Raw genomic sequence first — 24,964 nt, 5'->3', positions numbered from 1 at the left:
TACACATAGACAAGAAAATCCCAAAATAATCTCCAAAACCTCAGTTTTTGAACCTTTTATTAGCATTGAATATGCATAAATTATGAATTTTAAAATAGTCGTATGGATGAGAATAACCAGACAACCTCTTCTATCTAGAAATATTGATCTAGAAAGGCGCTTAGGGTGTTTCTTTGAGAAAGTAACATACTTTAACTGAAAAATGAGACACTTGTCGATCTCAAAAACCCAATACTTAATAGGTCTTACTTGATCAATAACAAATATACTGTGTGTTTTATCTATTTTGTCAACTTCTTGTTTAGTTCACAAATTTTTTACCACACTGTATACTCTTTTATATTTGCCACGCGAATACTCTTTAAGTTGTCCAATCGATTAATTTATTTATAATTATAAAAAAATCCAGGCAATAATAATATTTTTTTAAAAAGGGATTCTGCATTTGAAAAGAGGAAGAAAAACTAAATTTAGTGGTATACTTTGAGTTTTTGGCAACATGTTTTTTCTGGTAAAATTCTAAATTTTAATTCTGAAATTATGATTATCGTATAATTTTACTATTTTTCCAAAAAAATTACTCCAATTCGTCTAATTTCTTGATATAGAATTTTTGATTTACTTTATCGCAGGCTCTCTGTAGTAGAACGATTTGTGAAGACCGAAATAAAATGACAGTTACTAAATGGGTAATATTTTATATTGTAGAATGAGCTAAATCCAAACGGATATTTTGGTAGCTTGAGCTTAGATTGTAGACAATATTCCTTTCTTGTTCTGACCATTTGCTCGAATGTTTTAAATCACAAGATGCCAGTGATAGGTCTCAGTAGGATTCTAATATGTCTCTGTACTACATAGAATGGGTAAAGTGCGCGAACTAGTCGTAACGATAAAACGTCGCAAACTAGAATACCTGGGCCATATAATTCACAATGAACAACGATATGACCTACTTCGGACCATACTTCAAGGTAAAGTACACGGGAAAAGAGGTTCAGGATGAAGAAGAATATCCTGGCTGCATAACCTGCGAAAATGGTTTAACTTAACCACTACCGGACTTTTCAGGGCAGCAGTCAACAAAGTCAGAATATCCATGTTAGTGTCCAACATCTGTAACGGATAGGCACCATAAGAAGAAGAAGAAGGATTCTAATAGATTTGGATCTTTTTTGTGGTTTCTTTGGAATCATAGTGTATTTTTTCCAATCTTCTGGATACTGCTTAGTTCCCCATATGATATTTATTATTTCCAACAAGGTTATTTTATAGGACAATAGGAGGTAGAATTGTGTAGATTGTGTTAAATCAAATTTTTTTAGATCAAAAAATTACTTGATTAATATTAATGCATTAGTGCGTAATCTACTAAAAGCAGTATTCGTTATGTAATATATTATATTCTCTGGGGATACTTGAACTCACAGAACTAGCTTAGTAAAATTCTAAAATTAAGATGGAGAATATATTAAATCTAGTAAGATAATACTTACAGTGGAACCAGACATATGATCGATAAAACTCTTGATTGGGTAATAGTAATAGTAATATCCATCTTCATTTTTAGATTCTTCAGCAGGTAAGTGATCCACATGATCAAGTTCTTCGTGATGAGGCGGATAAGCATCATTACCATCCAGTTCGTGTACTGCTGCATGTATATAAGTATTCTCTCCAGTATCTAACTTCAATGTTTCACCCTTTGCTATTGCATTCTCGTAAAGAGCTGCAAGTTCACCTTTGGTTAATCCTAAAGTTGGCACTACCTGTGAAAATAGTTGAAATAATTAGTCTTCTACAGTTTATTTAAAATTTTTAAATCTATATAAATGAGGAAATAATGAAATTCCACGTAACGAAGAAATAAAAAAAAGCTTTAAAAAATGTACTGTTCTAACTAAAAGCAGTAACGATGCATCAATTTGCTGCTTACCTCTATTTTGTTTTTATAAAAAAATTGCTGAAAACCAATACAGAACTTTTTGACAGATGATAGCCAATTTTTTTTTGTATAACATTTGTACGGTGTTTGTATACTGCTATCTGGTCACAAATGACCAATTATCAGTTATTTTTTGACCTAACTTAATAAACAGCAACTACTTAAATCTTAGGGCTTAACCTATGGCTTACTCTTATTTTATCTATCAACTAATGCACTACAACTAGCATGCAATAACACCACAGCACTATACTCCGATTTTTACACTAAACTGTTACATATTTACACTAACTCAAATGGTTTTTCTCTTTAGTTCAGTATTGTCAAGAAGCTGGATTGCCTCGACATTCACATGACTATCCAGCCTCTGCTCGTGACTTGCTGCTGTTCTCTTGATTACTTCAGTCACAGTTTTCATGCCCAGGTCCTGGTGGAGGTTGCTGTTACGGATATATCAAGGAGCACCAACAATGATCCTCAGTACTTTGTTTTGAAATCTCTGGATAATATGTAGATTACTAGCTTTGGTACAGCCCCAGAGTTGGCACTCATATACCCATACTGGCCTCAGTACTTGCTTGTAAATGGATAATTTATTATGAATGGATAATGCTGAATTTTTTCCAGACATGCCAATACATTTTTTTATATCTAATATGAAGCTTCCCTCTTTTCTTTTTGACATGGACTTTCCAGCTCAAGTATTTTAATGATGTTGCATATAAGGAACTTGGGTATCATTTATTCTAACTGGGAAATTTTCTATTATTTTATTTGTAAAGTTGATGTGTGCAGATTTAGTCTCATTTAATTTTATTCGCCATTTTCTGGTCCAGATATGTATTGTATTTACTGATATTTGCAATTTATCAGTCGCTTCTTCACTAGTGCCTCCTATTGCTAGTATGGCTGTATCATCCGCGAAGGTGGCAATAGTATTTTGTTCTAGCTCTGGAATGTCATACGTATACAATAGGTACAGGACCGGACCTAATACACTCCCTTGTGGCACGCCAGCTTTGATCTCCCTTAAATCGGTGTACACTTTTTCTTGTTTTACTCTGAAATATCTATTCCCAATGTATGATTTCAAGATTTCTGAATACTGTTTAGGCATGAACGTTCTTAGTTTATAGTTTAAACCCTCATGTCAGACATTATCAAACGCCTGTGCTACGTCCAAGAAGATTGTAGGGCAGACTTTCTTTTCTTCTATTGTTTTTCTACTATATTCGTTATTCTGTGAACTTGATCTATTGTCTATTTATGTAAGATTTTTTCTTTCTATTATTGGTTTTCAAATAGTTTTGACATCGCCGGAACAAGTGATATTGGTCGATAGGATGTCACTTCATTAGGAGGTTTACCTGGTTTGGCTATCATAATGACCTCAGCTACTTTCCAGAGTCTGGGAACATATCTCAATCTAAAACCAGCATTTATTAGGTCTGTCAGGTTAACCATGGCATTTTTTGGTAGATTTTTTAATAGTTTTCCTGTTATAAGATCATATCCTGGAGCTTTCTTAGGATTTATATTCTCTTTTATCTCTTTATTCTTTGTTCGATTTGGAATGGTTCTTCCCATCTCAGTTCTTCACCATCATTGTCGTTGGTTTTGAACGTGCTTTCTAAATGATCTGCAAATCGTTCTGCTTTCTGTTCGTTACTTCTAGTCTAGTTGCCGTTTTCCACCTTGATAGGAGGAGAATGAATAATTCGTCTTTTTATTCTTTTTGTTGCTTTCCATAACGAATAATCTGTGTTCTGGTCAGCTGTTAAATTACTTAAAAAGAAATCAATTGTTGAATTTTTTATATTCTGTATCTCCTTTTTTGGTTTTTGTGTAGCATTATTTAGACTAGTTTTGTCTCGTAGAGCTCTGTATTGCTGCAATTTTTTTCTTAACAGATAACCATGGCATGAAATAAAGAAAGATATTCTCTTACCGCTTAAACGATGTAGTACAAGCTGTAGCGACAAAAATGATTTTGAGCATTAATTAGTGAATTTTTGAAACCAGCACAGCGTTATGAAAGCAACGCCCGGAGTAACCTCGAAATGTTTGCAACTCCAAACTGTTGGTTATATTTTTTTATGGCACTGTTAATGTGCAAAAAAACGGTGTTTTTGAACATTTTTATTTGTACTATATCTTGTACGTGTAAAATGAGCAGAATATTGAATGAAAGTACAGAAAAAAAGTTTTAATTTGCGCTGTGCTATAAATACAATAAATTTGTATTCATAGCACACAAAAATGCGTATTTATTCGCAGAAAAATGCGAATTTTTCTATACAGCTTGAAGTAATGAGAGTTCGGAAGTAAGATAAGCAGACTTTCCTGTAAAAAAAAAACATTTGTAAAATATGTACCTCTGGTGGTCCATGCTGTGCTCTTCTGTCAATATGTTCTGTTCTGGGAATGTCAGAAGGTAATATTGGCACTGGGGAGTCTTGAACTGATTTCTTGGCCAACAATGTGTCCGCCCTTCTTAAAGTTTGCCTATAATTCAGTCTTCGCAGATCTCTTACAGCATTTTGAAGATATTGAGCACTTTCTTGGCATTTAGCACTGCATAATATCAGTAACAAAATGATTATTCGTCGCATTCTGTAAATAAAAATTATTGTAAATAATAGGTCAAGTATGGTTTGATATATATCAAATTTAAAAAAAACTGTCAAAAGTGTTAAATAATTACATTTTTACAACTGCAACTAAAAATAAAGCGTTACAATATAAATACTGTATTGTTCGTACAAGTATAATGGACAAAGCATATTTTCAAAAAGTAAGAACAAGCAAGAATCAAAATAATTAAGAAACAATTTAATACAAACTACGTAAGTGATGGATACTTATAAAAACAATAAAAGAAAGGAATAAAAGGCAAACTGAAGCTGCAAAATCAAAGAAGTGACATTGAAGAAATGTGGTGTGATATAATAACAACAATAATAAATAAAAATAAAATAAATGAATTGTTTGATAAATGGTGCAAAATGTTAATAGAAGGAATAAAGAAAATAAGGAAACAAAAAAAACTAAAGAAAAATGTTGATAACGTATTCGAAAAATAAAAATTGAATACAATGAAAATAGACTAATAGAAAATGAAGAAGAGTTTTAAAGAAGAGATAGAGGAGGAGAATAGAATTAATAAAAATACCAACAGAAGAAAAAAATAAAAAAAATATTCTACTTTCCAAACCAAACCAAAACTTACAGACCAATTTTTCGCCCTAAAAGAAAACAAAATTATATGCAATCTTCATAGATTTCAATCAGGCCTCTGATACAATGACAAGAAATCATATTGCAGATGATAAAAGATCTTTTTTCTTTTTTTTTTAGGGTGGAAATTTCTAAAAACCGTATCAAGTTAACCCAACTCTAGGGAAGGCTGGTGTGTGTTGGATTCACGGTAGAGGAGTACATCCGAGCCCATTTCCCCTAGAAGGAGGTCCTGCAAACTTATGCCTTCCTGTTCTCCGGCCTACCAACTAAAATCACCCTCTCCTACTTGAAAGTGGGATAGCCGCTGTAAGGCTGACGACACTTTCGGAGCACTCCTTTCTCTTATCTAGATCTTATTTCTGTCTTTGGTTCGGCTGCTATTTCTCTTCTTCTTCTTTCTTCTTAATAACTGCTCAGGTGTAATTGTCATCTTCACTATCATCTCTCTTACAGTCACAGGGTTCATACCTGTTTCTCTATACACTCTGTTCCTCTCCACTGTCCATCTAATATACTCCAGTATTTTGTGAGTAAAAGTGTCGGAGTATTCACAGTACAGGCATTTGTCTGTATCTTTCTTTCTGAACCTATGAAGATATGCCCTAAAACACCCATGTTAAGCGACGTCTTGCGTTGACTGCCACATAAATGTCACGTCCTGCGTCGAATGTCACGTTCTGCGTAGAGTGTCACATAACTGTCACGTCCTGCATTGAATGTCACATCATTCACGTCGATTGTCACGTTCTGCGTCGAATGTCTATGACGTAAAAAAGAAAAAGAGATCAGGCGATAAGCGAGCACTTCTTACGACCCTCTGGTCATTGCCGATCGCTTCTTTTACTTCTTGTACGTTCAACGAGCCATCGACACGTTTCCATCGACAGGTACCACGATGTGGCGCCTCCACCACGAAATGGTCGGGAACCGGCCCTATACATATATCTACTGACGCACAAGCCCTTTTAGGAGTCCGTGTATGGAGAAGAAAAAAAGAATTAAAAAAAAATACGTTTTCTAATTCAAGAATTAGAAAACGTATCTTCAAAAATAGGTCTAAAAATGAACATCAGTAAGACCAAATTTATGACAAATTTAGTTCCCAGCGAACACCTAATCATCCAAAATCAAGTGGTAGAATTGACAGAAAAGTACATATATCTTGGTCATGAAATCAGAATAGGCAAGGACAACCAGACCTGCGAATTTCAACGACGAATAACACTTGCTTGGGCGGCATATGGTTCACTAAGAGACATCTTTAAGAGCAACATCTCGATAGCTATGAAACGGAAGACATTTGACCAATGCGTTCTTCCTATTATGACATACGGAGCAGAAACTCTCACGCTCACAAAAACAACAGCACTAAAAATGCGAGTGGCACAAAGGCGCATGGAAAGATCAATTCTCGGCGTGACAAAAAAAGACAAAATAAGGAATCAAGGCTTAAGGAAAAGAACAGGTATCAGTGATGTCGTCGAACGTATAGCCAAACTGAAATGGAATTGGGCAGGTCACATAGCGAGACTAAAAGACACAAGATGGACCAGAAAATTAATTGACTGGCGCCCACGAGAAGACAAACGCAGCAGAGGACGACCACCAACACGCTGGATGGACGACATTAGACGAATATCCAAGAAATGGCAACAAGAAGTACAAAACCGTAAAGAGTTGCGAAAAATGGGAGAGACCTATGTCCAGCAGTGGACAGAAGAGGTTGCATGATGATGATGATGATGATGTATGGAGAAGATCAGTCACAGACAAGCAAGGGTGGAGGCAAAAAATAAAGGAGGCCAAGGCTCAATTTGGGCTGTAGTGCTGTAGGAGAAAAAGAAGAAGAAATTCATTAAAATCTTTAGGCTTTATCATTCGCATGTCTGAGACTCTGTTCTCCATCTGTTTGGGCTTTAAGAGCAGTTTATTATCTTTTGGTCGTATCTAAAGTGGAATACGCATCTATTGTCTGGTCTCCACAATAACTATGTTGAATCTACTACATTGGAGAGGTTGCAGAACAAATTTTTAAGATATTTTGCATATAAATTAAATATACGCATTATTACGTATTTTCGAAAGAAATTGAACATTATTTTTACGGTCTGCAAAAGGAAATATGGCGTTTTATAAGAGGTCAAAGAACGGAGGTAAAGGAACCACTAGAACCAAAACACATAGAAAAAGATACGTGAATTGACTAGGTACCTAAAAAAGCTCTATGTAGAGGAAGAACAAACGACGCTAGAACCGGAATCACCAGAAATTACCACAAATGAAGAACTTAATATAAATGTACAGGAAGTTCGGAAAATACTCGAAAACCTGAAGAACAGAAAAGCAGCAGGTAAAGATGGGATACCAAACGAATTACTGAAATATTTTGGAGAAGCAATGACAGAACAATAAACAAAATTAATTAATAAAATTATAAAACACAATAAAAATACTGGAAGATTGGAGAACGAGCGAACTAATTCTACTTTTCAAAAAGGAGATAAAAAAAACAGTCAGAAAACTACAGAGGTATGAACTTGTTAAATACTACGCTAAAACTTACAACTAAAATTTTACCAGTGCTAATAAATCAGAGGATAAGTTTAGCAGATGAACAACAGGGTTTTCGTAGTAAAAGATCGTGTACAGATGCAATATTCGTTATAAAGCAAATTACTGAGAAATCACTAGAATATAATAGACCAGCATTTCTGTGTCTGATTGACCTAAAGAAAGCGTTTCACAGAGTAAGACCTATAGAAATAGGCAGCGGAATAAGACAAGGAGATTCATTGAGCCCCATGCTCTTCAATTTGATCATGGATGAAATCATCAAAAGCGTTAACAAAGGAACAGGATACAGAATGGAAAACAAAGAAATCAAAATACTCTCTTATGCAGACGACGCAATATTGATAGCCCAAGCTGAAGATAGTCTGCAAAGACTGGTCCACAGATTTAACATAAGAGCAAAATTTAATATGACAATCTCATCTCAGAAAACTAAAACAATAGTAGTCAGCAAAGAACCAACCAGATGTAAAATAGAAATTTATGGCATCAGTATTGAACAAGTAATGGAAATAAAATACCTGGGAATTACACTGTCTAGCTATGGAGACCTGGACAAAGAAGTAAGAGATCAACTACAAAAAGCAAATAGACTGGTAGGATGCCTTAAGAACACTATATGGCGCAACAGACACATTAAGACTGAGATGAAATCAAGAATTTATACAGCCAGTGTAAGACCAATAATGACATATGCCTCAAAAACAAGACTCGACACAGCGACAACGCAATAGCTATTGGAAACTGCAGAGATGAGAGTACTAAGAAGAATTACAGGAAATACGGTGAGAGATCGAAAGAGAAGTGAAGACATTAGAAGAAAATGTAACGTAGAGTGTATAAATGAATGGACACAAAATAGAAAAAAAGAATGGAATAAGCACATAAGCAAAATGGAGGAGACCCGTGTCGTCAAAACGGAAAGAGATAAGTCACCAATCGCCAGAAGAAGTATCGGACGACCGCGTAAAAGATGGAGTTCATAGAGGTATTAATCCGCCAATGAACAAGCAGAATTGATTATAAAGAGGAATAAGAAGAAGAAGCATTATTATTCATGATTAGGTATACAGATATTTTAAAAACATTCATTATAAATTTATTAAAAAGCCATCAAAATAACTCTATGTTGATCTATTTTATATACCTTTTCACCCTACAAATTAGGGTATGCATTTGCCCATTGAGCGAACACTGAAAATTATAAATGAATAGAAACAATTTAGAAATATTTGGTGTCTCCTTGGCTTCATTTAAAAATCGGATTAAAAGAGCTTGACAAGTTATAGGTACTTTTTTGTTTATTTTAATTCATTTTGTTTCATATATACCTAATTAATATTTTGTTTTATTTATAAGTAAGATTTTAATTTCACTTTGTATTGGGGAAGATACCGTATATTAATAAATAAATAAGATTTGGTAACGAACTGGAAAATACCCTGTAATCAAACATTCTGAACATATCTATTTAAATACATATTATTTACAGATGATCCATACTTATATTACTCTACAAGCACAATCTGGGCATAATATTCAAATAAATATTGGCGCTAAAAAGTTTCAACTTAGAAAGTAGGTTGATTTGACCAAAGCTCAAGCTCGCCTAGATTTTTAGGTGGAAGTCCTTACATATGCCGGAAATGACACGGATTTTGGAGGTCAGTTATAATCTAAGTTTAAAAATGTTTAAATATTTAAACAAATACTAAAACCCCATCTTTTAATAAGTATTTTTCTAAGAAATATGCATTTTTTATTAAAGAAATATAATTAGAAAGATGTATAAATATGTAAATAATTATGAAAACAATTCAGAAAAAATTAGAAAAAAGTTTCATATTTTTTATATATTTTTCATACCAGACAATTACAATTAGAGGATAATGTATAAATTTAAAAATAATTGTACATATTTAAAAACAAATTCAGATACAATTACCAAGTTTTTTCATACCTTTTAAGTTCATACCTTTTTACTGAATTTTATTTTTTAGTAATGTAAAATTTATTCACTGAAATTTGCTCACTTATTTTTTTACACTTTGCAAAACTTCACATATTTAACAACCGGTAGAAACACTTGCTTATCAGTGGATGGCTGCGAGCTTGTTGACAATTATGACCGGACTGATCTATTCGCATCTCTAGCCTCGGCACCTCTTAGCCACAACTTATTCAACTTTCAACTGACATTATTTTTATAAATGGTACTTGCTAACAATAGGTCACCAAGATCTAGAGTAACCTAATGAACGTACATTTTGACGTTAAGAAATTTACTAGAGTGCATTGCGTATTATATTTCAGGTGTATATTATTAATGACTGTAACAGTTTACTATGGATAAAATGATGTAATGAGTACATCATTAATAAAAATAGTACCTCATCGTTGTGGTTTTCATATATTCCTGGTGTGCATCCGTTCAGAAGATATCTTCATTTTAGTAGGAAGGCTTGTTCATTATCGTAACTTAAGATAACGAAATATTAATTGTATTAACGAACATATTGGTTGTATTTGAGCTTCGAGTAAAAACTATGATGTTTATCGAGGTTCCTACAATATATTGTGTTACGATTGAACAAACTACCATTTTTCTAGACGCCATGATCACTTAATGCAAGGATGGCTCTCTAGCAAATATTGTTTAATACCCCAGCTAAGGAAGAAAAAAATGTGAAAAATCTTATACAGATATTTGAAGGTTCTAAAAGGTATATGACGGGTAGATGATGAAAAAAATATTTTTTGCCTATAAAACGTTTCTTATACGAAAAATGGTTCATATAAAAGTTGTAGATAATAAAAAGAACTTTATTTTGAGGGTTTCCAAATTCTTCTTCTTCTTCTTCCTACTTTATAAATAGGCAAAATGCATGTTTTACTTCGGTTTTTAGCCTCAATTGACCATCTTTTCCTCGGTCGTCCCAATGATCTTCTTCCATTTGGCGATTTGTCTCTTGCTATTCGTACTATTCTATTTTCTGTCATTCTTTCGATGTGTTGATTCCATTCCACTTTTCTTCTTTTGGTCCACGCGTTTATTTCCTCTATACCACATCTCGCTCGTATTTCCTCACTTCTTACTCTGTCTCTTAGAGTCTGGTTTGTTATTTTTTGGAAGACTTTCATTTCTGTGGTTTCCAAATTGAAATACATAATTAATTGACTGAGGTAATTGTAAAAAATCGTTATTTTTGTAGTAATTTATACATGTAATACAACTACTCAAATTATTATGGCTGTTAATGAGTTATTAAAGTGTCGTAAATTTCATACGGATGGACCAAATACTTTATAAGTTATTCAATTTGTTTATCCCGGAGAGCGATTCTTTAAACAACTGTACTTGTCCAAACAGTCACTCCAGAGGTATTTTGTAAATAGCAATCAATTCTTTGAGGTTTAAGTTTTAAGGCATATTAAAAACTTCTACATTTTATTAAATTTGTTATTAAAAACAGTTTGATATTAAAAAAGGGCTGACTTTTTAGCTTCTAAACATTTATAATAACTATATTGTTTATGTCACACAGTTGTAAGTAGATTCAATGAAAATCTCGTGAAAAAACACACTTTCCAAAAAAAAAAACAGAACCTTCCATGACCAATAACAAGAAACAAGCCGAGCTATTGCAACGGACAGTTCTCCCCTCCACTTTTCCGTGGCGGTATTTTACAAGTACCATCACTTTAATGTGTTGGTTTAACTTTACTCCTTCACTGTGTATATCATTTATAAGTTGGATCATAAAATTTAGATCTTCGTTTACAATCTGTTCAAGTTTCAGCTCAATGTTAATAAACAATGGAAATATGGTTTTAAGACAAAGAAAGTGCTATCTTGTTTCTTATTGGTCATAGAAAGTTTTGTTTTTTTAAGTGTGTTTTTTCATCAGCTTTTCATTTACCCTACTTACAAGAATAAAGGAAGACATTGAAGCAGCAGCGAAAGATAAGATAGAAACAGAAATTTGTGCCCCCAAAAATTGTGATTTGACGATAAATGCAAAAATGAAACAAAAGAAAAAAATGAAGCGTAGAGAAAGATGCTTATTTGACAAACTAGAACAACTATAGAGAATTACCAGGCAAAGAGAAGAAAAGAAAAGAGGATACACAAAAGAAAAAAACGAAAACACTTAAATGAGGAACTTAAATATATAGAAAACCTCAACAGAGAGAAAGAATTCAGAGCATTTTATAAGAAAGTTAACATCAACAGCAAAGAATTCAAGGCAATAACAAGACAAGGCAGAAGTCACAATGGCGACATATTAACAACAAGAAAAGATGTATTGAATAAATGGGTGGAATACTTTAACCAGGCACTTAATATAGAGGAGGAAGAAGAACACCTGGAAGATGAAAGAGATGAGGTAAGATGAACAGACGAGAGGGAAGAGGAACACCAACAATTCATGAAGTTAAAGATGCAGTTAAAAAACTAGCCAGAAACAAATCACCCGGAATAGATAATATCCCAGATGAACTATATAAAGAAGGTGGTCACGATACCATAATGGCATTACAGCAGCTTATAAAAGAAATATGGACAAAGAAATCCCTCCCCAATAATTGGAATATTGGAATACTTTGCATCATACACAAAAAAGCAGATATCTTTGAATACTCTAATCACAGAGAAATTACGCTTCTAATTGCAGCGTATAAAATATTTTTCACAGTACTATGTCACCGTATGGCACCATATGCAGAACGGATAGTAGGAGAATATTAGGATGGTATTATCAGAGGTCGTAAATCGATAATTCATCAGATTGCAACCCTCAAACAAACTTTAGAAAAAACACTGGAATATGGCATTGATATGCATCACATGTTTATAGACTACAAAGTACCCTACGACTCTGTGAATAGAAGAGATATTCAAAGCAATGAAAGAGCTAGAAATGCCAAATCAGTTGGTAAATTTAACAAAATTAACTATTGAAAAATTTAAATGTATGTAAGAATTCAGGGGGAACTGTCTGAACCTTTTAAAATAAATAACGGACTGCGCCAAGGAGACCCTCTCTGCTGTATACTGTACAATCTGGCTCTCGAAAAAGTAATAGGTATGCCAGTAATCACAACCATTGGTTCAATATATAATAAATTAGTGCAAATCCTTGCCTATGCTGATGATATCAATATTGTTGGGATAACGGAAAACGCTGTACGAGAGGCGTATGTAGCATTCAAAGAATCAGCTACAAAAATGGGTTTAATACAAAAAAAACTCATAAAACTGAAATGCATTTTCATTAGAACAGGCGTTTTTGGGTCTGTCATATGCTGATTTTATAATTCCTTTTTTGGTGTTTACGTTGTGGTTTGACGTAAGTGACCCTCAGTAGTGTTTATTCGTTTATTCTCACATTTTATTAAATCATCCTTTTTCACGAACGTTCCATTCGTTTAATAGTTCTTCGTTAGACCATATTTTTTTTATTATTTAAAGGCAGCCGCATCAACCATATTGGTTATTAGAGGATGGATTTAATGTAAACAATAATGATTACAAATAACAAATAAATAACATACTTATATGTGGTTCAATAAGTTACAGTCTCTGAAAAATTTCACAATATTTTCACTAGTACACTCACTAAAAATATCTCCTATAACTGATGGAATTTTATTAGTTAGTCTTTCAGCACTATATTTGGGACACTCTGTTAATACGTGTTTCACTGTTAACGGCACGTCACAACTCGTACATTTTGGTTGAGGTTCCTTCTTCATGAGATATTCATGTGTGAGTTTGCTGTATCCTAATCGGATTCTGGTTAATACAACCTGAAGGAAACGACTAGGGACGTTATTACTCCATTGTCCAAAATTTGGTTTAATTTCTTTTAACTTTGAGGATTTTTCTTCCCAACATTTAGTCCAATTACATATCAGCTTTTATTTAGAGTACGGATTGAGATCTTCTGCTAATGGTTTTATTATCGGTCTGATATTTGGGGAATTTGGTATTTCTCGAGCATTTTTATCAGCTAGTTCGTTTCCTTTAATGGATATATGTGATGGTACCCACACGAAGACTAATGTTTTGTTTTCCAGCTGCTGCATCCTGTTTTTAATTAATTTAGCAATCGGGTTGCAGGTGTACATTTTTGACAGTATATGCAGGGAATTAATTGAGTCAGTAATAATAAGGAATTAATCTGGTCTGACTGTTTGTATGTGATTTAGAGCTCTGTATATTGCATACATTTCTCCAGTTATCACAGTAGATTCTGTGGGAAATTTGAAATTTTTTATTATGTCTCTTATAACAAATGATGCTCCTACACTAGAAGTTGTTTTAGATGCATCTGTGTAAACTTGGATATATTCAGGGAAAGAAGAAAGTATTCTATTATAATTGCTTATAAATATTTGTGGATTAGTTTCAGATTTGATATGATGATAGTTCTAAATTTAAAGTAGACAAAGGTATTAACCAGGGAGGTGGCGTGTTTACGTTTGCTGAATGTATTGAGGGAAAGTTAAAAATTTCAATAGAGTTTAAAATGTTTTTGATCCTTAATTGAAATGGTAAATGTGTTTTTATATTGATATTTGATAACGATGACTGAGTAAGAAAAGGGTTGTCAGGTTGTAGTGATGATTGTTTTGAAGCGTACGATAGACTAAGTAATTTCCGTCGTTCATGTAATGATGGCTCTCCAAGTTCCCACTCGAGGCTTGCAACAGGAGTTGTTCTATAACCTCCAGAGATTATGCGTAATGCATTGTTGTGTATGCATTGCGAAGAAAAGCTTAGCCATCTAAGGTTTGCAGATGATATTGTACTAATAGCTGATAGGATAGATGAGGCCAAAGAACTTTTAAATCAGCTCTACCTTTCCTCGCTAGAAGGGGGATTGAAAATAAATATATCTAAAGCCAGATGATGACAAATCTTGTAGTCAGAGAAGATATTTGCGTAGGAACAAGATCCATAGACCAGGCAATGGCCTATAAATACTTATGTCATGAGATTCGCATAGGAAAAGATAACCAAAACGTTGAGCTTCTCCGTCGTATAAGACTGACTTGGGCAGCCTTCGGCAAGCTGAACCATATTTTCAAATCGTCTGATATACCAATATGCCTTAAAAGAAAAAGTTTAATCAGTGTGTTTTGCCAGTGTTAACTTACGGTGCGGAAACGTTGACCATTACAAGGAGAACAGTTCAAAGATCCGTGTGTGTCAAAGGGCGATGGAGCGTGCTATGTTGGGCGTTTCACTACGAGAGAAGATCCCAAATCGCCAGCTACGACAAAGAACAGGAGTGGCTGATGCAGTAGAGAGAGTAGCAACACTGAAATGGAACTGGGCAGGTCACGTGGCTCGAATGACAGATAATAGATGGACAAAGCGGATACTGGAATGGAGACCAAGAGATGATGCCTACCGAAGCAGAGGTCGTCCACCAACACGTTGGACTGACGATCTAAAACGTTGTCATAGGAATTGGATGCAAGAGGCACAAGATCGAAATAGATGGAAAATTATGAGGGAGATCTATGTCCAGCAGTGGATAAGCGAAGATTGAATGATGATGATTGTTGTGTATAATGTCAAAGATTTTTAAATTTGACTTCGACGCTGAAGAATGTACAATGCATCCCTAGTCCAATTTTGATCGGATTAGGCTTCTATTCAGACCATATTTTGTTAAATATTTTCTATAGCATTTTGACTGATTTCTGTCGGCGTTTTTAAATTTATTGGTAGGTTATAAAAATTAACAGGCTTTGCCATTTTTTAGGTGTTTTAATATATCTTGTATTTCTTTCTTGAAATTCTATCTCTACTTAATTCTTCTGTTTTATTTTCTTCGTAAACGTCTGGTGTTATTTGTGTTTGACGTATACTTCTTCTAAGTATTTTTTTCATCTTTGTATTATTTCTTGTTCTAAGTTAATTATGTCCCTTGGTCTATCTTTGATTTGTTTACTACTTTCCAACATTTTTCTTTACAAGTTCCATAACATGGAGTATTTACTGTGTTTTAGGTCGTTTTCACGGGCAGTCTTTTCTGATTTTTTTATCATTCCGTTAACATAGTTCCTTTTATTTTTTCTGGATTTCCTGCACAGTTTCCTCTTAATGGATCGTTCCTGATCAATTTGTTTTCAATATTTTCGTGAGTTCAGAGATCTTTGTGTATGTAGAAAGCATTATGTATACTCTCCAAATTGCTGCAAAAAGCTTTAGAAGCATCTGATCTACATGACCATCTTGTTTTAGATAATTTTTTTACACTTACATCTTGACAACCTAATTTACGCCATCCATAAGTTGAAGCGCTAAAAAATACATATATAATTGCAAAAAAAAAATCCGAAAAAGTTGGCTGCAGTTGTGCATTCTTCCACGCTACACTCGTCACTTAATTTAAAGATTGACTCATACAAGGAACGTACAATACTATATTATTTTTTTCTTTAATGCAATTTTGTAATCCGTTATATTGTCCAGACACATTATCGGTATTATTATAGGTCATATTAACATAACATAAATTTCCAATGAAAGACATTTTTTTGTTGAGGTTAAAAGTAGCATTTGAAATGTCACTATTTCATATGTTTATTGCAGTTTATCTCTTTTTTTTTTATTGAAAACTATTTTAATAGCATGGGGTACCCCCGGAGCTTGTACCATAAAGCATTCGTTGATATATTCATAGTCTTCCACTCTTCTGCCTATACACAAATCTTTAATACCATCATTAACTTAACATATATTTGTAGACAGACATCATTTAAAAGTCTATAAAAAATTTAACACCACGTGTTTAGTTTTTTGATCTTTCGCACTTTACCAATCACGAGTATACTTAGTAAAAGTTATCTTCAAAACCAGAAAGAATATTGACGTCAATGATGTTCAATTAAACCTTCAATAATTCAATAACCTTGAGTTTTTTAGTCGAAATATTAGATTATTTATTAATGACATACTTGGTAAATAACTGCATTCGAAAAGTAATTTATTAAATATTCGTTTAAACGAAAATAAATCTTCAGATGATTCAGCTGTTACCAAGTTGAAATAAATAGGTATTTACTATAACATTCAAATTTTTGAAATTACGAAGCTTGTTCAATGAAACCATCTTTGGTCCAGAAAAAAAATATTGGCAAACATATCTACAATTAATGACTACTATAATTAAGGCACTTATCTCATTATTTCACCAACCGATGTATATCCTGCTTGAATAATTCTTGTTATTGTTACTCTAAGAATTCTTTTACGGGATTTTGTACTTCTTCGTCCGACTGAAAACGATTACCCTTTAACGCCTTTTTAAGTGGCCGAAAGACATGAAAATCGCAAGGCAATAAATCAGGACTATAGGATGAGTGCTCTTTATATTCATTTCTTTCGTTATAGGTTTTCTTTCACCACTTTGGCAACATCAGGCCGAGCATTCTTATTGCTCGGTTTTCGTCTTATTGCTTCATAGAGCGTGTTCAAAGTTTCATTATACAGGTTTGATAATTTGATGGTGTACTAGATGGCGCTGTGTTCAGATGTTAACTTAAAAAGTTAATAAAGTTAGTTTATAAATTTTTTGTCTACTATAATTGATCCACTTATAGTAAATAAAAAAAATTATGGCATTCTCCATTTAAAATAGTTTCAATTCTTATATTGTCTGTATTTGGAAACATCACCTAAATCAGTGACCAAAAAAAATGGCGTATGTTAAAAATGTTAAGATACTGATATCAACTAAACAAAATTGTATTCACTTTCGGAACAAAATAAAGTTAGTCCTAACTGTATACTCAACTGATTCATTTCATTTACAAGTTTTAACATGTTATGGTGGCCCAGAATGTTCCGCATACCATGGACAGATAGGGTGAGAAACGAGGAAGTCCTAAGAAGAGCAAATACTGAGAGAGAATTGCTCAGCTTGATCAAGGCACGAAAGATTGGATACCTGGGTCACATCCTGAGAGGGGAAAAATACGCAATCCCTCAACTAATTATCCAAGGAAAGATTGAGGGCAAGAGAGGAGTAGGTCGCAAACAAATGTCGTGGCTGCGAAATATAAAGAACTGGACAGGCGTAACTAACACTGGCCAACTTTTGCATGCCGCAAAAGACAGACGTCTGACCTTAAGATAATTCGCCAACGCACTATAGGTGCACGGCACCATAAGAAGAAGAAGGTGGCCCAGACAATTTTTTTAGGTCGGTAAATAGATAAACGTTCTACACTAATGAGTGTTAAGGTTGTGAATGGTAGTGAATTACATGTCTACGGTGTCAAAGTTGTTAAGCCGCGAAAATTAAGATGATTAGCATTGCAAAATTATCTTGTTCTAGAAGGTTTGTCCACGTGTAAAGGTGGTTCTTTTGCTTGATCCGTCGTATATACATTTAAAACGATGACTCGATGGACGCTTTAAAAAAAGTTGTTTGATGACTCGGGGTACGCGTGAAAAATCAGTTTATTGAGAACTCTAATTTTAACGTGATTGAAAGATTGTAGTTCGATGGCAAGTTGTGTGAACCAAATAGTTAAAAAGGGCAAAAATTGAGTGAAACTGGTTTTAAAATTGACAATGAGTGGATCGGTTGTAAAAACAAAACTGTTGGACACGGAAAGTGATGTTGATAACACTGGTAGAGCGTTTGCGTGGAAGTGGCGGTAGTAGTAGCAGAACCAGAACCAGACGGTTTGAAAATAGCACCAATCACAGAAGTGATGACGGCGTAAATGACAAGAAAGGCAGATCTGTAGAAAATCAGACGTTATCATTGGAAACAAACCAGACACTATAAAAATAAATGCGCGAAGTTAAAACATTCGAAAAACATGGTTTTAGTACCGCATTTCTCAATGGAGACTTTAAAAAACATGACACTCGGGAGCTAGTGTTCATTTAATGCCAAATGAAGATTGGATTAATAGTAAAAGAGTGATACAGGTGACATTATAGTTGCTAACAAGAACACAGCCAAAGTAAAGTGTTCATGTGATTTGGATTTAACAACTGTTGTTGGTAAGAATCATTTTTATATTGTAGTTCAAAAATGTTCTTTGTGTTCCAAAACTTACAACTAAGCTTTTATCTATTAGCAAACTAATAGAGAATGGGAATTCAGTTAAATTTGAAAAGCATTTTTGCAAAATATTTATCAAAAATTTTGAACTAATACAAAAGGCTGAATGGTGTATACAAATTGAATAGTAAGTTTAATAAAGATTTTGAAAATTGTTTATTTGTCAATTACGAAACATGGCATAGAAGGTTTGGCCATATAACCAGTGTTTATTTAAATAAATTAAAAAATGGAATAGTAGATGGACTGAATTTGAATGGGGAAATTGACATTCAAAAACAAAACTGTATAGTTTGTTGTGAGGGCAAACGAACCCGATTACCGAATCCACAGCAAGGTCACAGAACCAGTAGTTTATTGGAGATTGTACAGACTGATGTATGTCGACATATGGAGAACAGATCATAGGTGTCTCCAAATATTTTGTCACTCTCTCAGACGATTTTAGTAAAATGGTCTTCATTTATTTTATTAAAACAAAAAGTGAAGTTTTTAATTGTTTTAAAAATTTTAAAAGTATGGCCGAAGTTTGTTCATATAAAATTTCTTCTAAAAAATCTCGAAGTGACAATGGTGGAGAATTTTGTTCAAAAAAATTTTAAAGTGTAAATAGTATTATACATTAATAAACCAATCGCTACACTCCCGAAAAATGAAGTATCCAAACGTTTGAATCGGACAATTGAAGAAAAGGCAAAGTGTCTTTTGTTTGATGCCAATCTTAAGAAATTTTTTCGGCTGAAGTTGTAAACACACTGTTTACTTATAAAATAGATCTTTGGCTTCTGGTTTAAACAAAGCACCGTTTGAAATGTGGACATATAGTAAACCTGATGTTAGTGGGCTTCGAATATTTGGAAACAATGTGATGGTACATGTTCCAAAAGAAAAAAGGTCAAGAAATTATAGTAAGCAGAAATGTACAAATTATGGAAGACAAAAAAGTTTGAAGTGGTTATATATGATTGATAGTGTAAAATTGAGAATAAGTGAGTGTTTAAGTAAAAGTGTAATAGCGAAAATAAAGTTACATATCAAAGGGTTTTAATCAAAGATAATATAATTATAGAGTATACAGTGCTAGTCAAAAGTCCGTTCCCCTCCTCGTATCATTTGAACGGTTATAATAGTGAAATTTGGAGAGAGGTAATAAACAGACGTAGGCTTCTCAACTAGTCATAACAGGTGACGTAATAGTGACAGATGACGTTACAGCGCCACTGTGACAGATAATTTTAAATGGGACCTTATGGCAAGTGATACGTCGTTTGAAAGATATTAAAAATACCTATTCAGTCATAATAATTTTGTTTGAGTTTATGCTCATTTTGATGAATAAATTAAATAAATACTAAAATTGTAGCTTCTCATTTAATTAATAAATATTTAACAACCAGTTCTTATAGTAGTGTTCAAAATATGCTCCATCTACTGCCTGACAGTATTGCATTATATTTCTAAACTTTTGCCGTACTCGTTTAAATGTGTCGGGGGAAATTGCCCTACATTCTTCAACAATTCGTTGTTTCAAAATGTCAATATTGTCGGGTGCTGTAGCCTAAACTTTAGATTTCAAGTATCCAAACAGAAAAAAATCTAATGGTGTGAGGTCCGGTGACAGAGCTGGCCATTCTATCGTACCTTGTCGTCCAATCCATCTACCACGATATTCCTCATCTAGGTAACGTCTTACTGCACCATAATGGTGTGCAGGAGCACCATCTTGTTGAAACTTTATTTCCAAGTTGCCGAATTCATCTGGATCATCCTCCAGAATTTCAAGTATTAACGGTTCAATTGCATTTTCTAACATTTCCAGATACACTTCACCTGTTAAGATAGTATTGAGAAAAACAGGCCCAACTATGTGGTTTCCTAAAATACCTGCCCAAACATTTATTTTTTTGTACATTGAGTATGTGTTTCACTAAAGACCGTAATTGTTGGTCGACCAGATCGTTTGACATCTTGAACACTACCTGTTTGTTTAAACTTTTGAAGAAGCTTCCCCAAATAAGCGCTCGATGTAGGGCGATCGGGGTACCTCTCATTAAAAAGACCACAGAAACGACATCTCCACCATAATTCATTTGATCCAAACTCCGAACATACTGCACATAGTTCGCTTTCTCGTGTTTGGTGTGCTTTCACAACATAAGATTTATTCTTGCCTAATTTTGCTGTTTTTATTTTAGTAGCTCCAATTGTTCTTTTAACTTTCTCAACCTCATTCTTCTTTTGCTTTTTTTGTTCCTTATTATTTTTTAATTGTTCTTTTAATGGTGTTGATGTTGAAATGGTCGAGTGTTGAGTTCGCCTGCTTCTGGTTTTTGTATAACTACTGACTGGTAGTACCGGTAGAGGGCATAGTTCACTTCAAGCTTTCATTTTTGAGCTGCGCAGATTTATCCTTATCGTCGCTCTGATCAATGTCTGAAACTTCCTCTAATTCTGGTTTAGATAAAGAATCTTCTGATGATGGTGATGCTTTTAGTCTCAGTTTTTTATTTTGGATTCCACTGGGCCCTGGTAGTTCATCAGGGGAACTGGTGTTTGCGATGGTGTTTGATGTGTATCGAGCAATGAAGACACATTATCTTGATATTGTTCAACTACTGGTATAGATATTAATTATTCTTCACAAAAAACATTGGGATTGAAGGGAAAGCTCCCTGTGGTTCGAAAACCATTTACAACCTTCTCAACAGATGTAGCCCTATTAAAGGCATTTTTAACAAGTTCCGCAACGTCTGTCGTATTGATTTTCTCATTTTTTTTTTTTATATCCTTGTCACATTCCTGGTAGTAAGCTGTTTTTGTGGAGAAAAAACGTGATATCTAATATGAAATTGTGGGAAGCCAGACTTGAATGCGTTGTATGGTTATCTAGCACTAAAAGACCTGAATGGTCTTTTTAGAAGCATTAACATGCCGCTGAAAATGTTTCAACTATTCCAAGAAAAGTTGTTCCGTTATCCACCCTGATTTGGAACATCTGTATTTTGCCCCAATAGGATCGTTTTTGTCCAAACCTTCTTTCATCCGATTTCTTCTATAAATAAAAAAAATATTGACCTGAGGCAGTGAAAGCGCATACTAGCGTCGTGGTTTGTCCTCGTTCACCACTGGTAATTGCACCAACTTGTTTCTGGCCTTTGGCAGCAACAATTTTACAGGTAATATGAACATTACCGATACCCGTCTCATCAACATTAAAAATTTAATGACATTCAAATTTGTTTTGGTAAAATATATTTAGTTCTTTACGATTAAAAGCAGTAATTCTACTCAAACTTGTTGCTTCTGTTTACGCAAACTGAGTTCTGGATGACAAGTGCATAAATGAAAAAACCAGTCTTTTCCACACATTTTCGTTGCCATTTTAAATGTATGTTTAATTTGTTTTGCTCTGGCTAAAAAATGTCTTCGACAGTTCAAAAATTCTAGATACAAATTTGGATTCCTCTTCCTTGGTAAAGACAGCTTTTCGTCCTAGTGTAATTCTTTTGACATCGAAACGACCTCTTAATCGGTCTTGCAAAGTTCCATAAGGAAACTTGGATCTGAAGGCATCTGAAGTAAATAACATCAACTGAGACCTATCACAACTAGGGTAACATCAATCCCGTTGGCACACCCAAAAGTGTGCTCATTGTTGACATGAACTTTTTTAGAAAACACTTAACCTGAAATTATATGATTTTGTGATATCTTAATTCTAGAAATATGTTTTCATGCATTGTGAATACTAAAATGCTGACTTCAGCTAATAAAGGAGCCCTTACCTTAAAATACGATTGTAGGATCTTGTAAAAATCTTCCTTCTTCTTAACATGCCATACACCAAAGTGCGTAGGCGACTATCTCATTACTAGAATTCTGTTCTTGGCGGCGTGACACAGCTCGCCTGTATTGTGTATTCCTGTCCATTCTTTAATATTCCTTAACCAGGATAATTGTTTGCGGCCGGCTCCTCTCCTACCTTCGATCTTCCCTTGTAGGATTAACTGTGGTATTTCATATTTTGCTCCTCTCAATATGTGCCCAAGGTAACCAATCTTGCGTTTTTTAATTAATTCAAAGAGTTCTCTTTCCACGCCGGCTCTCTTAAGGACGTCATCGTTTCGAACTCTATCCACCCAAGGTATGCGCATCATTCTTCTCAATGACCACATTTCAAATGCTTCAAGTTTGTTGATAGATGTTTTTTTCAAAGTCCACGTTTCCATGCCATAAAGCAAGATGGACCATATGTAGCACTTGACCATTCTGTAGCGTATTTCGAAATTTAGGTTTTGATTACATAGGAGCGGTCTGAATTTCACAAAAGCTTGTCTTGCCATTTGTATTCGGGTTTTTATCTCTTGTTGTGGATCCGATTGGTCATTGATTGTGGTGCCAAGGTATTTAAAAGTTTTCACGCGTTTTATGCGATCGTCACCTATGCATATTATCGGGTTTTCTGGAGGGTTTCTGCTAATGACCATATATTTCGTTTTCAAAATGTTGATTTTGAGGCCATATTTTTTACCTATGCTATTCACCCTATCAAGTAATAACTGCTGATCTTCCAAATTATCAGTTATAATCACTGTGTCGTCCGCATAGCGTAGGTTGCTAATTGGTATGCCGTTCACCTTAATGCCTAATTCCGTGTCTTCTAATGCTTCCGCAAATATATTTTCAACATATAAATTAAAAAGCATCGGAGAGAGTATGCAGCCTTGGCGGACACCTTTCTGGATTTCAAATTCATCCGTATATTGGTCTTGATCAATCCTCACCTTTGCCATTTGGTTCCAGTATAGATTCTGAATAAGTCTGATCTCCTTCTGGTCCATGTTGGCCCTATGTAGTAGTTCCATCATGATATCATGTTTAAGATTGTCAAATGTCTTCTCGTAGTCGATGAAGGTGAGGTAGACATCTTTTCGTTGATCTAAACAGTTTTGTATTAAGGTGTTCAAACATAAAATTGCCTCTCTTGTTCCTAGTCCTCCCTTAAAACCGAATTGTGTGGACCCGCTAAGTTCTTCTAGTATCTTGTACATTCTTGAGTGTAATATCCTAAGGAAGAGTTTCAGCAAGTGACTGAAAGTCATTCATTAAACTGATTAAGCGGTGTTCAAAAATCTTCCACAAAACACAAATTTACTAGACATAAGTGCCTATGGCGTATAACGCATTCATTTTGCTCTGCGACGTCAATTAGATGAAATTTGAGATTAATCGATATTACCCAGTGGTCGATATTCCCCCACCCTAATGTTTTTTCTTAAATTTATATAATAAATCTCATATATCCCAATATTCTTTAGATATGTAAGTTTTCTGTTTATTTCTTACTGAAAAGTAGACATAAATCTAATTTTTGCAACTGTGTGTATACTAAAGTGAACAATTGTTTCAGCGCAAAAAGAAAAAGTGTTTCTATATAGATATGGAGACATATAATTTCGTTTCGTTCTATTTATTTATAGTATTAAATAAAATAGCTGTTGTGTCTAGTCTAAACTGAAATCATTTACTAGAAAATTTGTTGATGATACCATAAAAATACCTATAATTATTAAATAATACAAGATTTGCATATATGTAGCAACTTAAGTAGTGTGACTGGTGTGTGTCATATGTTCCATGTTATTTTTGACAAGGTTTTATTGTCCTGAATAGTTATATTGATTTTTCTGCTTCAGTTGGTTTAATGACTTTAATGGTATGATACTAATATGTAATTTATATATTCTATGCCCTATTTGTACCAAACAATAATGTCGCAGATTTACAGAGAGTGACACACGTGAATTCTCATCATACTCTTAATAACGAGAATTTTTAAAACATATTGTTTTACAGTCGATTTGTTAAATATGAAAATACGAGGTAAATTTTATAATGTTAAAAATGTCAGTAAATACAGTGCTGTGCAAATTAATGAAATCATGGGCTGTTTTAATGAGAAAACAGTTTATTTAGAAAAAAATTATATTTTGACAAAACTATATAAAGATAAACTTACATCATTTAGTAGAAAATATGTCCCAGTTTGACTGCAACTACTGCTTCTACCCGTTTTGGCATAGATTGTACGAGCTTCTGACAGTTCCCA

At 33.9% G+C, this 24,964-nt stretch overlaps 1 protein-coding gene across 6 annotated transcripts in view; it reads right to left on the bottom strand.

Moving 5' to 3' along the window:
• Window positions 1–24,964, bottom strand: part of LOC140451879 (uncharacterized) — a 135,556-nt gene that overhangs the window by 15,752 nt on the left and 94,840 nt on the right. For 4 of the 6 annotated variants that reach the window (XM_072545807.1, XM_072545805.1, XM_072545810.1 and 1 more), the window contains exons 2-3: window positions 4,321–4,558; window positions 1,497–1,769 (exon numbers count right to left, since the gene is read on the bottom strand). In XM_072545807.1, the coding sequence (XP_072401908.1) occupies window positions 1,497–1,769; window positions 4,321–4,557 (510 nt within the window). In that variant the 5' untranslated portion in view covers window position 4,558. Of the gene's footprint in view, window positions 1–1,496; window positions 1,770–4,320; window positions 4,559–9,716; window positions 9,920–24,964 lie in introns of those variants that run through there. The other 2 variants (XM_072545808.1, XM_072545806.1) reach the window with 2 other exon arrangements.

The sequence above is a fragment of the Diabrotica undecimpunctata genome, chromosome 10 (assembly GCF_040954645.1).
Source record: "Diabrotica undecimpunctata isolate CICGRU chromosome 10, icDiaUnde3, whole genome shotgun sequence".
NCBI lineage: Eukaryota > Metazoa > Arthropoda > Insecta > Coleoptera > Chrysomelidae > Diabrotica > Diabrotica undecimpunctata.
Note: the sequence above shows the minus strand (reverse complement) of the source record. Positions and strands in the feature narration are given on the sequence as shown.